The sequence below is a fragment of the Pelecanus crispus genome, chromosome Z (assembly GCF_030463565.1).
Source record: "Pelecanus crispus isolate bPelCri1 chromosome Z, bPelCri1.pri, whole genome shotgun sequence".
NCBI lineage: Eukaryota > Metazoa > Chordata > Aves > Pelecaniformes > Pelecanidae > Pelecanus > Pelecanus crispus.
In genome coordinates, this window is record NC_134676.1 from 41,990,222 (window position 1) to 42,006,987 (window position 16,766).

The window sequence follows — 16,766 nt, forward strand, 5'->3', positions numbered from 1 at the left end:
AGAAAGGATATTATCAACAGTGGAACTGTGAAAACAGAAACTCTGTTGTGTGTATAGCAAGAATCAGGACCAATTTTGTAATGCTGTATGTAAGAGTCACTGCTCTGATCCCCTATTCAGAATGTCAGTGTCACTTTTTATAACCTAGATCTACCTGCTTTAGCTTTATTAAATAAAATGCTTTAACTCCTTAAAATCGTTAACAATAGTGACTTTTTGGTTGTTGTTGTTATATCTAAAGTTTCTGCAGTTTCTGAAAGACTGTTTGACTGATCTGATGTTCTGTATTTTTTCATGGTATTTTTAGGTCAACAGCATATACCCATTTGTACTTATGTACAATGGTTTGAAATATGTCTAAATTTAGTTTTCTAATAAAGCCTATTATAAAAGTAACCTAATGTGAATCTGCCAAATATAAATTAAATTTGTATTTAAAAGCTTATGTTCCAATCCTAGATGTAATGGCTTAAATTCTTCTAGTAAGACTGGTTTCTACACCTGTATAAAGCCCTGACAAGATTTAAGCATTGTTTTGAATGGCCTCTGTCTGGGTGTCTCCAATTTACTTCTACTCAGGAATGTGCAAATGATTTTATACAGCACGATGCTAGTACCGCTCTGTACTATAGTAATTTTTTTTTGTTTTGTAAATAAAAAACAACAACAAATCCCTAGTCAGAAATAAACTGACAAAATTTACATTCTTCTCTCTTAAAAAAGTAAATAAAATAACATTATTTAAAATGTGAATTAGCTATAAGACATACAATACAATTACATAGATACATATCAATACAGCACATTCAATTTGCCAAAAATTAATGATTACAAAGCCAATATGGATGCTGCCATATATATATATAGATGTATGTACAATGATTATAGCATTCATAATTGCACTATACCTACAACCAGTTTTAAATTACAAGGTGTTTTAAGAGGGAGCAAAAAATAGCAACTGTTCTTCTTATTGTTGTTTTGGAGTTGGGAGGGTTAAGGATGAAAAACGTCTCATTAGTATTTATTGTTAACTTTGGTAATCAACTAACAAGCCATTATTTTTTTCCACCTCCCATCTGCTGCTATGAGGCAGCAATTTCTGTGTTAAGTGCACTCTAGTGCTACTTGGCATTGCAGATAATCAATCCAATTACATGTCTGAACTCTGAGTTTTCTGTAGTTTGCTAGCAATCATGCACCTGGTCAAAAAACACCTTTCAACCTAAGCTGCAGAATAAAGGCTCATCAATGTGTGCTGCATTTTTGTTGTTAAAAAATTGCACATTTAAATTTCAAGAATGATTTTCTCACTGTTTCATTTACATTAATAAATCTTTTCTAAAGAACATTGAGAGAGGCTATTTTGCATGAAAGCCTATCAAATGTCTGTGAATCAGTTAGTTAACAAGCAACCTTATCAAGAAAGGTTCCGGAACGTGATCTGTCATCAATAGTTTCTTTTTATACAACTACAGGTGCCTTGATATTATTACAGAAAACAATCTCATGCCGTATCTGACATAAGGAGAGATTTAAACTGTCTTTAAATTAGTAGACCACATGCATGTGCATGGTGCACCTCGTAGCATATTCATTCACACTGTTGGTTTTGGCATTAGAAAATGGAACACTTTCTAAAAAAGGGAACGTATGAGCTGAAACTGTTTGTTCATCATTTGGCAGTTGACTCAATCAGGTCAGTTCCCAACCCATCAGTTTGGCATTTCAATCAGTATTTTATGTTTCAAGAGCATTGGTTTTATAAAAAGCCAGATTTGGCAACATTAATTTTATACAATAAAAATAATTTTTCTACTGTGGAAAAAGAACACTTAAAAAAGCTCTAACTTAAGAAAAAAAACCCCACACAACTGAAAAAAACCCACTGTTTCAGGCTGTAGCCACTGGGGAAAATGTAGTGTCTATGACATTTCTATTTGGCATTTGTGAATAAAAGAAGAGAGAAAAAAATGGCACATGGCAATTAAAAAGAGATTCTAACATATTCCACGTACATCCCAGGTTGTGTCTTAATTATTTCATTACTGTCTTCTGTGCACCTTTCTGAACTGTGAAAATATGGTTAAATTTAATATCCTTAGACAATTGTAATTCTATTTTGCAATCCCAATATTCTAGTCCCAAAAGTGAAGACAGAATGAAGACACCCATGTCGAGAATTTAAAAATCACAGTATCAATACTTTTGATCCTTCAGAGAAAGTACATACTGTAAAATTAGAATGACTGATGACTTAAGTTCTGATGATAGTATTTTCCTGACCAAATCACTCAACAGAAAATGTTTCACCCAGGAATGCAACTGGGAAAAAAAAGGCCATTGTACCTTGTAAAAGATAAGTGGGAAGGGGAAGGAAGGAGAGAGTAAGGGTCAGGGAAAGAGGAAAACAGCTTGATTTTGCTTCAATAGCAAAAAACTGCTATCTTTTGTAAATGTACAACTGAGAATTTAAAACACATTGAGTCACAAGGTTTTGCCTAAAAAATGAGGAAATGTGCTGTGAATGTACTTCAGCATCTTTTGGTTTTCCTCCGTATAGTTTAAATAAAATCATAATATTAACTACAAACTCTGTGGACATTCACAGAGTCCAGGCCGGCAATAAATTAGTATTACGCAAATTGTTTTCACAGATTATACAGTCCCTCTTGTATATCTTTAATCACACAAAATTTGTTTTGGAGGGCCTCCTAGGCACAGTTAGACCAGGTTGTACTCCTTCAGGTTTAACTGTAGGATCGTGTCCTTGACAGCAGCAAAGACGAAGCGGATATTCTCTGTGTCTGTAGCGCATGTGAAGTGGGAGTAGATAATTTTGTCACTGTCTGGATTCAGGTCTACGAACATCTTCAGGATGAACTCTCGTGCTGCTTGTGCATCCCGTTGTGGTCCTGATGATTAAGAAGAGAAAGTCAGTGTTCTTAAAGCTGATTCAATATCTGAACTTCTTTAACAGAAAACAAGAAAAGGTCAGTCTGTGGTCCTCATGTAAAAGACAGGGAACTTTTTACTAATCAATAGTATCATACAGTGGCTACCTTTTTCCTTGTAGGAACTATGAAAAATAAAGATAGAAGGAAATTTCAAAAGTTCATCAAGTTAGAGCTATTATGTCAAAGCTGCTCTTTTTCTGCTGACTATCCTCATTCTTTGGTAAGATGATGTTTAAAACATATGATTTATAACTGCATGGAATAAAAAATGAAAAATTAGCTAGACTAATAAATATTTTAAAATGTTAATAGAATTGGTGAATGTTTAGTCTACACCTACTATATTTAAATTATACTTAAGTTCTTTTAGCACTGCAACATTTACTAGTTTATGAGGATTTTAATGGGTAGCATAATGAAACTATATCCTGAACTGGTCTGACACTATTACCAATAGAACTTCATTTACTTTAGTGATAATAAAATACACACGCTCTCCAGCTGAAGCTGTTTGATTGCAAAAGGCTCATGTTCTAACAAATCACTTGTTATCTAAATTATATATGATAATGATCCCGTCAGATCTAAATTAGGGTTGTAATTCTCAGAAGGATGCAGAGTCTATGTAACCAAACCACACGTTCAGCTTTACAGAAGACAGAAGGTAAAGTAATGACTTCCAGCCTGGAACAGTGAGGATTCATTCACATTCACAGCCAAAAGAGCAGTGCAGAAGCAAGAACATTAGCCACAAGCTGTTGAATTCTGTGCCATTATTCCAGTGCCATTTCTGAAGGCCATTATTCCCTTGCTCTCCTGTTTCTGAAACGTGGGTTTCTACAGAACGTGCATGTTTTCTGTGCTGCCTCCTCCTCCTATTCTCTTCACTAGTCCTGGTCGTGTTACATGGCATTATAAATACCAGTGCACAGCTGTTATTTGTAGCTCTGTCCTTCAGTAGTTATGAAATCTGTACTTTGGGGGTTAGTCCAAGCCCACATATTTTTCAACAATTGGAAAATAAACCTTATTTTTAATACTTCAAGCTTACAATTGCTAATACTTCCAATTTGGGTAACTCCATAAAATTTAGGTAGGGAATGCATGGAAGAGAAATCACATACTTTCTGGTGTGTTGCAAATCTATGTAGAGAGGGAGTAAGATTCTGCAATATATGGGTATATGCACATGAACATGTATGTACATACATACACACATACAGATTACACATTTCCTGAGATTTAGGGATGTAACCAGATCACAAGCTCTCTGAAGCAGGACAGAGGGCTGTTCAACACTTCCACAGCTTCTAAAACACAACAGGGTCTACTTTGGCTTGGTCACTCAGACTGTTACAGAAACAGCAGCAACAGTAGGTCTCACACTACCACAAATAAATTTGCAGTATTTGTGAAGAAAACTCTTAGACTTTCAAAGACAATGATTTCTTCAAAATAGAAGACTTACTGTTTTAAAGAACTTCCTAGAATCTTGTTAAACAGTTTCATAGCAGCTAGACACAGCATGCTCTCAAAGGCTACTGCACTGCAATTTTCAAAGCCTGTATCCCAATTTGCTTACCTAATCACACCTCTACTGACTAACATGTAATTTAAATTTTCATCTGACTGAAATTCAAGTATGGAAAATTGGGGTTAGGAAAAACATTAATGACCGGCAGGAATTCAGAAAAAAACTGAGTGAATCCATGTTAAATTTAGACTGCAAAGTGGTTGTGATCTAAATAATATGGAGGCTTGGAAAAGAACTGCCATATAAATCAGTCAGTTTCTTGTCCACTGCTCCCTAATCAGTTTTCAAAAAGTGTCTCTACATGATACATTTAAGATCTATGTAAGAAGTACTACATCAGTATTTTTCTCTTCTTTTCCTCCCAACTAGGGCCCCTTTTTGTCTTTGTCCTCTCTCCCTCTCCCAGCTCTTCATTCCAGTCTGAGTCAGACTTATAGTACTAGCCACACAAGGATGTCTTTATGCAATACACTAACCCCTGAGCATGCCTCAGTCCCCCTTCCAATGCTGTTACGATACACCGTGCAGCAGAACTGCTTAGCTTAATTTAATCAGTGCAATTTGCCATCCTGGCTAGCAGGGCTCATCCCTACACTACTTTCTCCCTCGTGCAGGCAAACAGATGGGAGAAGTGATTCAGCTGTAAAATAGCTAATTCTGATCCCTTCCTCAAATCCTCCTGCTCCCACATCCCCAGTGTGCTGGGACTGAAGAGGGGACCACACGGTGACATCTGCAAGCCACAGACCGCACGCTGTCACCAGAAGAAATCAAATCAAACCATAACCTTGTCTGTAGAGTTAAATCCAGAAGACCTACAGAACTAACAGACAAAAGACTCTTGAAGACTTCCAGGTCTTGACTCCAACAGCCCTACCAGTCCATAATCTTTTTTTCCCTCGCCAATGGCAAGTGACAGGAGAAATAGGGTTTTTCTGAGCTGAGTGGTTGAATTTTTTCTGGTGTTTCTGGACAAGCATTTAACACGGGCTTTATCACCACTTGAGTGGTGATAACAGAGCAGACTGCAGAGTCTTCTCACCTTCAGGATGTCATCTAGGGGAATTGTCATATGAAGTAAACTCGAAAGAATAAGCATATTTCTATTCAACTGCCAGTTCTTTTCTGTATAGCACTACGAAACTAAACTTACACTGACTCATAAATAATACAGTCTGATACTGCAGGCTGTTCGCTGTTTCCTTCCTCTTAAACAGGAAACAAAATGTAAATTTTTCCTATTATTACTCTCCATATTTGAACATGAGAGATTTAACATTTAATTCAGCTTTCAATCTGGTATTCTCTCCCTGGCAGGACAAAACACGTTTTCTTTTTTTTCAAAAATAGGAGCATTTAGTTCTTTAGACCTCTTATTATATGAGTTTGATTCTTCTCTGTTACCAAGGCCTCCACTCAGTTTACCTCAGGAGAACTTTCTGAAAGTACAGTTTTAGTAGAAACAGCTGTACAATCCACATAATTTTTTTATGGACAAGCACACTAAGCTTCACATAAACAATGTAAAATTAAAACAAAAGAAAAACAGAAGTACAACAAAAGGGTGGAAGGAATGGTACTGGTTTCTCTGAGTGCCACAGAGAGGTTATGACACTTCCCCTCAATGTTCAACCTTGCACAAAACCAAACCTCAAAAAAAAGCATATGGGAGACAATGTGTAAAAGCAAGGAGTGCATTTTTATTTCTTTTTAGCTTCTATACTTCTGTTTAAACCCTCACCCTAACTCATGAAAAAGGACAGAATGTGGTTCACTGCTAATATGACAACACTCATCTAAAAGTAACAATTTCCAATGAAAGGTTCTGCCATCCTACCCACAATTAATTACAGTATAAAATGAAATCCTAGCAGTCTAAAAAATCCCACAAGAGTTCAACAATATTTTAAAAATTTAGATGATTAAAAATGGCAAAGCACCTTTCTTTATTTGTTTAAAGAGCAAAATATATCAAAGGATCTATCTGTCTAGCATTTGGATAAGCCTATTACAATTTGTCATTACTGCAGTGTAAATAGAGTGTGAGCTCTGATGTCATTATACTTACCATCATATTCTGGAAAATAATCAACTAGATGGGAGTACATAATTTTCTCCTCTAAGAGATCTTTTTTATTTAAGAACAGAATGACTGAAGAGTTCTGGAACCATGGATATGTGATAATTGTCCTAAAGAGTGCTTTGCTTTCTTCCATTCGATTCTGGAATGAAAAAGACAGTGGAATTCTGGTGGTCATGAAAATAAATCTTTAAATTTTTTTGAAATAAATTAATGCAACTTCACTTTATTTGGTAAATGGATCCATTTCATGTTTTGCACCTTCCTACCAATATGTAAGGTTCAAGTAATTAAATTACAATTAAAAAGTAAACAGTTAATTAAATATGCAGCCATTTTTCTTTTGCAAATTCAAGCGGTTTAAACTAAATTAAAACACAGGTCATGAACATGAAAGCTGTAACAGGTACATTTGTAAAGTCCAAGTATGCACAGTTATTATGACCAGCCAACAAACTGGTGGGTATTGAAATGCATATCATTCATGGTAGGGACAAGTATACCACACCAAGACATAAGAACCAGTTCAAGGTTTAAGAACATTATTTAGCTTATAGGCCTTTCCTAAACTTTAAATGCAGATTTAGATAATTCTTAGAAAGAGGTCAGCTTTAAAGTAGTTGCAAGTAAATTTCAAACCTGAGAACACTTCATCAACACCAAAGGCTTATGACATAAAATCTTAAAAATCTGTAAATTGCTAAATTTGTTTCTAACACCATTGGGTTAGCCTTTACTTTAATTGCTTAATTACTCCTGAAAACTACTTTGCATTACAGCTGAAATGGAAGTGAAGCCTACAGTTCTATTTGTAACACTTTTCTGTCACTGTAAAATTATGTTATAATTTGATACAGCTCTGAAGAACTGTTAGGCCGACATGATGTGGTTAATACAGAGTGAGAACAAACTGAGTTCAAAGCAAAGGAATTAACTTCTCTTTTTATTATTATTATTTAAAGGTGCAGCCCCCTAAAAAAACCTGTTTCACCACCAAATGGGGCTCCAGAGAACAACAGCAAAGAAGTGAACCCTGCAGAGGCTGCTGTTGCTGAGCCATATAACAATCTGTCAGATAACTCAACAGTTTTGCAATAAACGTATCTTTACTTGCATTACTTTGCATTTTAAAGAGACCGACGTAAGCATGAATAGTATGAACTTTAAAAAAACCACCACCATCAACAACAAAAAACCCAAAAACAAACCCTAAGAAAATACCATTTTGTAGAAGTTGATGGTTTGGTCTCTTATGTCACCACAGAATCTTCAAGCAATTTATCAAACTTCACTGCATGCTGGAATGGTGGGTGAAAATAAATAGCTGAATTTATAGATTAAGAAACTAATGCAGAGGAGTAAAACCTTTGCTTTCTTGCAGTCAGTTCTTACGACTCACATTGATTTCAGTGGTGCCAGGATTTCATTCAGAAAGGAGAAAAAGTGAAATGTAACAGAGCTCAGCATAAAACCTAAGTCCTTAGACTAATTGTTAATCAGACCATGTTTTCTTCTCAACATTCTGTACAGACTTCTTCTCTAAACAAGGCCTTACAGAAAGGCAATGGGAACTACTACACTTTTACAGCTGATGGAAAAAGAGAAGGGAATGTAAACTTACAAACTACTGTTTAAATTGTATTTACCTAAACTCATTAACACATGGTATCTTCTAATGTGACAGTCAGAAGGTGAAACAGTGTCATGACTCAATTAGCAGTGTTCTTTCACAGTAAATTTATAAGCTACTGAAAACTTCCCAGTAAGAAAAGTGCACAGAAAACACAATGAAATTACTTCTCTAGAGTAAGTGTTCCTGCTTTTCACAGAAACCCTTCAAGAGGGCTGCAATATTTTAATCTATAATGCTGATTTTTTTCTGTATACATAACACAGAATTGCAAAGACAAAATAAATAAATTGGTTTGGATAAATTTATGACCCTTCCTCCAGGAAAGCTCAAGAAAACTGTTTTGCATTGTTACTAGACCCAGAGCACATTTTCATTTTCTGTTTGAAAGGGATGCCAAACAAGATGAAGCAGAAAAGGCACGTAGACTAAAGCTACATTGATACCATGCCTAAAACAATTTCTGGCATCCTATGGGCTAAAACATTAACTCTTTAAGTGCTGCATATCATTAAAAAAACCAGGAGACATATACAACAAAGAAAAAAATATTGTATTTCCAATGTAAGAAGAGTATGTCTTGTATTATACGAACTGCATTCCACAGAATCACTTTTTTCATATTATGAATTTATAAATGTCTCTCAAATCCTTTCAGACTTGATTTGAGGCATGTGATTTAAACCCTTCCCTGATGAGGTATGTACTAAGGATTCCACTCAACAGACAGGTCAGAGATGAAGCAGGTTTCCATGATTTCAGAGATAGTTCAATTAATTCAAAGCCAATCTGGGATGCCAAAAAAGGATACTACTAAGCAGGCAGTGTAGAAGAACTGTAAAAGAGCTGCTTCAGGAAAAATAATGCAGTATCAAAGGAAATAATTACAGCCTTAAGAAGTTTACAGAAGCGGCCAATATGTGCAGTCTAACAGAACTGAAAGAAATGCTCACCTGCTTTAGGAAAAAATACATAGTTCAGGATGTCAGTATGAAGTCAATAAAACACTACCAGATTATCCCAGCCTCATTCACTTCACTGTATTCTTTAGTATAGTCAAAGCTTCATTTCATACATAAGCCACTTGCCTCTAAAAGTCATCCAGTTAACCATATTTCCAGGAAGAGCCAGGATAAATCAGAATCTATTCCTGAATCTAGGAGAACAGGCTTTAAAGAGGCAACAGCAGTAGACTGCTGCCCTTGCTAATTTTGTATTAAATTACCCGGTCCTAAACAAAATTAACTGCAAGTCAGAGAATTGTGGGAAATGATAAAAAACACACATTATATTGCCAGAACCCACTGAAGTAGAATTATTTCTTACAGTACGAGGATCTTGCCCTGTACAGTCATACCAGCTGATGATATTGGGCAAGTAAGACAGTAAAGTCTTGCGCAACAAATGGTAGCGCTTGAGGAACAGAAACTATCTCAGTATAGGGATTATTTCAGAGTATACATCACTACAGAATGGCCCTTACCACACCTCCATCTGCAGGATGAAGCGAACAGCAGGGATTAAGCCATCAGGAAGGCTGCAGATACATTTTCTATGGACTTGGCAAAGGATGACAAGCTGTCCAAATGAGTTAAGAAAAAGGGCACTCTCCTTAAGATCCATAACTGACAGGTCTATGAATTTCCACGATCCTTCTCAAGGAAAAGACCACACAACGCTATCTATGTTCTGCCCTTACAACAGAAGTGTGGAAAGAAGACTTCGGGTATCACCGGTTATCTTCTCTGAATGTATGCCACATTGTAATGCTCCACAGACAAATACATCTTCACAAAAGACATATGTAGTAAGATGGTACTGCTAGCACTTTAAAAGGACAGATCAGTCAATTGCAGGGATTCAGTGCAGATTTCCTATCATTCATGTATTTAACAAGTGTCTTGCAAAGCCTTGTAAAGATATTAAGACAATTCCTTTTCACTTCACTGCATGACGTACATAACATATTACTAAATGACTGCTATAGTCAATGCTATTTCACTGGAAGAAAACCTTAATCTTAGATGCAATGATGTCATGAAGGAATTGTCCATGAGCTTGTCTGTTTTCTCTGGTTCTATCAGCTGGTCTAATAAAATTATTGCCTCTTCCTACAGATCTTGCTTATTTTAGCATTTGTATTATCCCCACGAATCCTCTGAATGAAAAATGTCAGTTGTATCTGACATCATAAATTACAGGGCTGTTACTGCAGTCATATGTCATGTTAACATCATAGTTTTGACATCTAAAGATCAAACCATGGAAATCCAAAATCTGTAACTGAATGTTAAGTCTGGGGTTTGGGGTTTTTTTCCAGTTCTTTTATAACTTTATTATGCATAGACCTAGTAATAATACCATAGTTGAAAACTCAAGGGGGCCCAGAGGAGGGGAAAAAACCTAGTAAACGGACATCATCACACTAAGGTTGGGTTTTTTTACTATTTCTGCCTCTTCTTAGTGCCATGAACTGCACTTATAGTATGGACAATACTAGCAAAGTGTAAGAAAATAAAGTAGTTAACATGCCCTAAAGAGAAGACAGATACTCACTGTACACTGATCATAGCTCTATCTTCTCTTGGTGTGTAGTCGTAATAAAACCTGAAGGGTCTATCTCTTCTGCTCCCTCCCTATAACTCCAACCTTCAGGTGAGTGGTCTTTCTGTAACTGAGCCCTTCCTTAGCAAGTAAATAAAAATGCTTACCAGTTGCCTGAATTATGGGAAATCTTACTGGTTTTTTTCCCTTTTCCTATTTGTAACAGGAAGGTAGACAGGATCTCATTAAATACATACTAAACTCCCAGCACTTTTTTAAAAACTGTCCCGTAAGCCAGCAGTGTAAACTTGAAATTAATATGTAATTATGAAACAATTAGCCTCTGGCTTCTCCTTTTGAAACTACCCCACATATTGAATAAAACCATTTGCTTTTCACAGTTTCTGTTTTAACAGAGAAGAGTCAGGAAGTCTAACAGAAGGCAAAGGAACAACAGAGGAAGCACAGAGATGAAATGTAGCTTCACTACTAATGGAAAGTGACGGACTTCCTAAAAAAACATTGCAATCTGTATTTTTAATTTAAGGACTTTTTTTGTTAAACTTGACACTAAAGAACTCAGCATAGTTATAATGAAAAGCAAGCACAGTCAACTTAATGTGGGGATAGCTGACAAATACCCAACACAAGCTCTGAATGTGAACATTAGGAGAATAATTAATTTCTTATCTTATTAACATGTAAAGAAGCTGGATTCAGCAATTATAACTATAAATAGCATGTACTTCTGCAAAGCTACTCCTTTGCTTATCATTAGGCTTAAGTCAAGATCTTGCTGTCCGATGCTCTGTCAGGAAAGAAGTAGGAAAGTATCATCATATGCTCTTCCATTTCTAAGTAGCTCTTCCCATTTGCTGCACTAAGACACTGGAACACTTACATCTGGAGAAGAATTTTGCCTTTATTTCACCAGAAACTACTCATTATAAAATTAGAAACAGTAATTTACAGTTTAGTCCAAAATCAGACTCTTGATATAACAGTAGTACTGCTCCTACCCAATACACATTCAGGGTCTGACTGCCTGGATGGCTTCTGAGTAAGTGCTAGGTCTACCAGTGGTAAAAACACTACAATTGGATGACAGCAGTTACTATTATAACCTAAGAGAACATAGAGAGCATGATTATGTACATAAACATCAGCAGGGATGCTGCTGCAGTGCTGGTACCATTAAGCACCATACAACACAAATGAGTAACAACCCCATATTTAATTTGTTTAAATGTAAGCAGCTGTAAGTGCTCACAGTGACTATCACACATCTTCCACTGAAACACCACTGAAACGGCAGCAGAGTATTGACTCTGAAGTGTTGGCTGGAAGGCATCTCTAGAGTTCATCTAGTTTAGTCTTTCATTCAAGTAGGACTTCTGATAACACAGGAGCAGGTCAGTCATGGCTTTGTCTTAGCAAGTCTTGAAAGCTTCTACAGATGGAGATTTCAATACCTCTCTGGTTTCCCTGTCCCACTGTTAAACTAACACCCAAGGGAAAAATGTTTCCTAATATACAACCTGAACATCCCAAGCCACAATTTGTTGTATTGTCTACCTAGAAAAATTTGGCTCCATGGCACACTTGTAGCTCTTCAAATATTGGTTGGGAAATATTAGTGTTCTCTTCACTAGAGTAAACAAGCTCTGGTCCCTCACCCTGTCTTCATAGGATATGGGCTCTGGGCTCTTCATGCCTTTCCCATTGATCATGAAATTGCATTTATAAACCCTTTGCAATTATTTCAGAGGGAAATTGACAGGAATTGTATTAAGGATGGTGAACAGACATTTTGATATTTTATTACTCAGATGTGTACTCTGTAGATGTTTTGTGGGGATTGAAAAATGTTCTCGAGATTTTTAAGAAGATTTGATCTGCTTGAGCAGATAAAGCAATATAGGTCCTGAGTTTACCATAACAGATTAAACATTCTAACATGGCTTCACTATTTCATTTTAGAATGATTCAAGGATTAATCAAAAAATATGAAGCCATTTATTTTTTGACTAATCAGTGTCTGCTTAACCTTCTGCAGTCTTTCACCTCTGTTTATCCAATGACTTTGAAAGCAAATCAGCTTTTATGGATGTCATGGCAGATAAAACTATTTTTGTTCCAGAAGTAATTTCTCCAACAATACTGCTTATTTTTCTCTAAAATGCCTCTTAAACATTTTTTTGTTGTTGCTAACAATAGCTTGTACCATTGCATGCTCACCATTTTCCTTTATTAAACAGATATGCAACTTTACTGCCGTAATATTTTTAATCAGTTTAATTAAAGAATGTTTGACAAGGTGAAATTGTTGAATTACTGTTCTGAAAAATGCTTGTCATTAACAGGGTGCACTTTTTCTTATGTAAGAAACAGTTCAACATTACAGTATTTTTATGGAAATAGGGATAGGATTACAAGGAATATTAAAAAAGGCCAGCACTGGGGATCTGACCTTCTGTCAGATGCAATATGAAGGAAGCCTTGCCAAACCAAGCAAGACAGCGTTGGCTCTTCGAAAAGAGGACAGGAACAGTGGGGAGCAGGCAGTATTTAGTAGTTTGTTCAAGCACTAGATCTGATTTTATGAGCCAGCTCTACCTCACCAAATTGCTTCCAGAAAAATCTTTTTTTTAGCTTCAACGGAAAAGGCTGCAGAAAGAAACTTGTGAATAACTAATGTACCAAAATGTGCAGCTGGAGCTGGTTCAAGGCTTTCTCAGTAGCTGACAGCCATTCTCAGCAGTGATGCCAACCTTCACAGCAACCCCCCTCTGACAGCAGCAACAGCTCATTGTGACCTCCCTGGCTTTGCAGGCAGCTGGCACATGGAAAATGAGCAGCGGGATCACTGTTTTCACCATCCCCCAAGATCTGCTGGCCTGGGCACCTTCCCTGCTCTGCTTATGTCTGCAGTCAGTTCCGAATTGCATAAAGACATACTGATACTGCCAGCCATTACTCCATTTTTCTCATTATGATATACAGATGCCAGCATAAAATTCTCCCATCCTCCACACAGACTGACACAGGCACCAGTCCAATGTAAAAATACCATCATGAAACACAGAATAAAAAACACAGCAAACAAACTTCACAAGTGAATAGAAATTTGTTAACTATAAACAGATAGAATCTTGGACAAGATTATTCCAATTTCTTATTAAACACCAAGAAAACACACTGTACTTCTTCACAAATCATGGGACATATCATGTCTAATTTTATGACTAGAAACATGTTTTTATGAAACATAAATAAAATCAAAATGAAATTTCTTTCTCGCATGTATCTCTTACTATAGAAAAGACTTTACACTGATAAGTTTTTGTATGATGGTTAAGCATTAACACAAATATTACTAGACATGCAAGCCATGTTTTCTCGCATTTTTATCCAAATGCAAACTCTTACTCCTCCTCATTTTTTAATAGATTAAAAAAAGAGTATACTTCCTTCCACTTTTCTTTTTTAACCCTATACTTTCAGTTTTCATGTTAAAATGATGGATTTCTAGTTTGGATTTACATATTGAAATTCTCTTTGCTATCTGTTGCTCTGGAAAAATATGCAATTACTCCTGCAATTACAGAAATAACAGAATTGGCAGAATTTATAAGCACTTGACTCTAAGAAGGCAAATCCTGAAAAATGCTTAGAGAGCTAAAACAGCATTTAAAAGCTGTATGAGCTGGTAACCAGTGAAAGGAAAGCAGCATAGTGCTTTGACAGAAAAAAGCAAGTACAATATTAATCTGAAACAATACAGAAGCAGTAGTGGAGCTTCACCTATTACTGTCTTTATGATTGTCTAGAGTGGCATCTAGTGGGCATACTGTTAACTTACATATTGTACAAAAAAATGTAGTAATTTAAAGTGTCTGCTAACAAAATCAGGATTTCACAAATTTTGAGGGACTGAACTTTGTTGAAATGATGAGAAACAAGGTGGTGAGGAGGTAAACAAGATGCATTTTTCAGTCACCAATTTGCACTGTGTATGTAACTACGTTTCTGTTGGTAACAAACGTTCATTTGAGCAAGAGGGCATTCCGAGATGATAATTGTGGACGAGGTGGTACTGACACAAGAGAGCTTCAGAAAAAAAAGCAGGGGTTAATATTTCAGAAATTTTTTAGTATCACAGTAATGTACTCTATTTTTACCTGACAAAATCTTGTGCATGTGAATGGTTTGTGTGTGAAACTCTGTATTAATTAGGACTGTCTCCTTTCTCCAAACAAGACTTCCAGCAATTATTTAACTAGAAGCACTGGCTGGCTGCACAGAAAGACCTACAGTGTATTCCTTGGCTAGAAATTTAATAGAGCTGCTACATGAAAGTTGGGAAATAGCAGAGAAAACCAGGAAGTGGAGGGTAAGTGCAGAGTCCTCCACCATGTAAAGAAGTAAACACAGTATCAAAACTGGAAGCTCTTCCGATTTTTGCCACCAGTATGAAGTATAATCTTGCAGCTATATTGCTGTAACTAGCCATCTGAGAAAAAACTGCAATGGTTGTACAAATATTTTGATGAATAACTCAAATGCAGTAAGAGACAACTTCAAACACAGAGCTCGGGAATAATTCCTTTATTTTCTTCATTGGTCTTGAATCTTTCTACAAACTAGCTTGACAAAAAGAGCTGCTGGTAAAGGACTGGGAAGACATTTTTTTAGATGAGAACTGTATTTTTAAATCACCTGCGAGAAGAACTCTCACCTCTCCAACAACTGAAATTTGCAACACTGCACTTGCAAATACATGGCAATTTTATGTACCCGGCAGAGGGACAGATAAACCAAATGACAGCTGAAATCCATCAAATCAACATATTCAACAGCCATCAAAGCACAAAAATACTGTCCAAAAAGAGTGGTCCAAAAAGTGGTCAAAAAACATGGTCCAAACATTGCTGTCAAATATTTTTAAAATAAAGAAAATAGCTGTTAAATTAATTTTGAGGAAATAACATTAATGCCAGAATAATCAGTTTCTCATGACTACCTACGTATTTTTGAGAAAAATGGGTGAAAATATTTTAAAATTAAATTGTCGTTGAACAAGGCCCTTTTCTGGACAGTTTTGACACTGGTTATTGAAAAAAATAAGTGGCAGTTGTCTTTGCCAGCAATTGCTGCCAACAGCAACATTTACCAGCAGCATTCCTGGCAGCCTCTGCAAGTGGGTTCACAACCATTCAACCTCCCATTTCCATTATGAACCACCCACTTTAACAAAAGAGAGAAAGGCTCTGGCTCTTCCTTATGAAAATGCTTCCCAGTACTGATACTTTATATTCAAAAGGTTCTTTATCCACAAACCAAAACCCAAATACATATGCATATGTGTGAACAGGTATGAACAGATACAATACATACAGCAACAAGTTTTGGCACAGGTGGTTAACGTGTTATTTTCTCTAGTTTCCAAATAAACAATGAATTCTGGAGATTTTATTTCCCATGGAAATAACATTGTTAAATAATTATGAAGACCACTGGAGGATTTTAATTCTATCTGGGAGTTCATATTATCCCTCTGCCCTATGCTCAATTGTTCTGGATTGCTGAATGTTGATTAAAAAAACAGACAACTAAAGTATTATGTTTATTCACGATGCAGAAAAAGAGAAGTGCTCTGATCTCAACATTGTTTTCTTTCAGCCTTCATGCTAAGCCATGTAGGACTAGCCTGTGAATAAGGAACACAACGTGCTGGAAGAGAAGTGGAAGCATGCCCAGATGTGAACAGCAAGATAGCTCTGATGAAAAAATGAAATACATGCTTCAGATAATTGCCTCCATAAAGAGTGAAAATATTGTGAACTCAGTGGCCTCATGCCATTTTGTATTTTTGTCCCACATCAAAAAGGCGACTGGAACATTGTACCAATTTGTCACCCATTAACAGATTGCACTGACGAATGCTACAGAAGTTCCATCTAGGTTTTGGATACTCATCTATTTTGCAGATGTATTTTGTCCAGATTCAAAATGTGAGCA

At 36.2% G+C, this 16,766-nt stretch overlaps 1 protein-coding gene across 1 annotated transcript in view; it reads right to left on the reverse strand.

The window, feature by feature from the left end:
• Positions 1-1,891: 1,891 nt before the first annotated feature.
• The window catches only part of GNAQ (G protein subunit alpha q), a 128,829-nt gene continuing 113,954 nt past the window's right edge, over positions 1,892-16,766 (reverse strand). Inside the window, exons 6-7 of the mRNA XM_075727003.1 lie at positions 6,560-6,713; positions 1,892-2,915 (exon numbers count right to left, since the gene is read on the reverse strand). Of these exons, the coding sequence (XP_075583118.1) occupies positions 2,725-2,915; positions 6,560-6,713 (345 nt within the window). The 3' untranslated portion in view covers positions 1,892-2,724. The remainder of the gene's footprint in view (positions 2,916-6,559; positions 6,714-16,766) is intronic.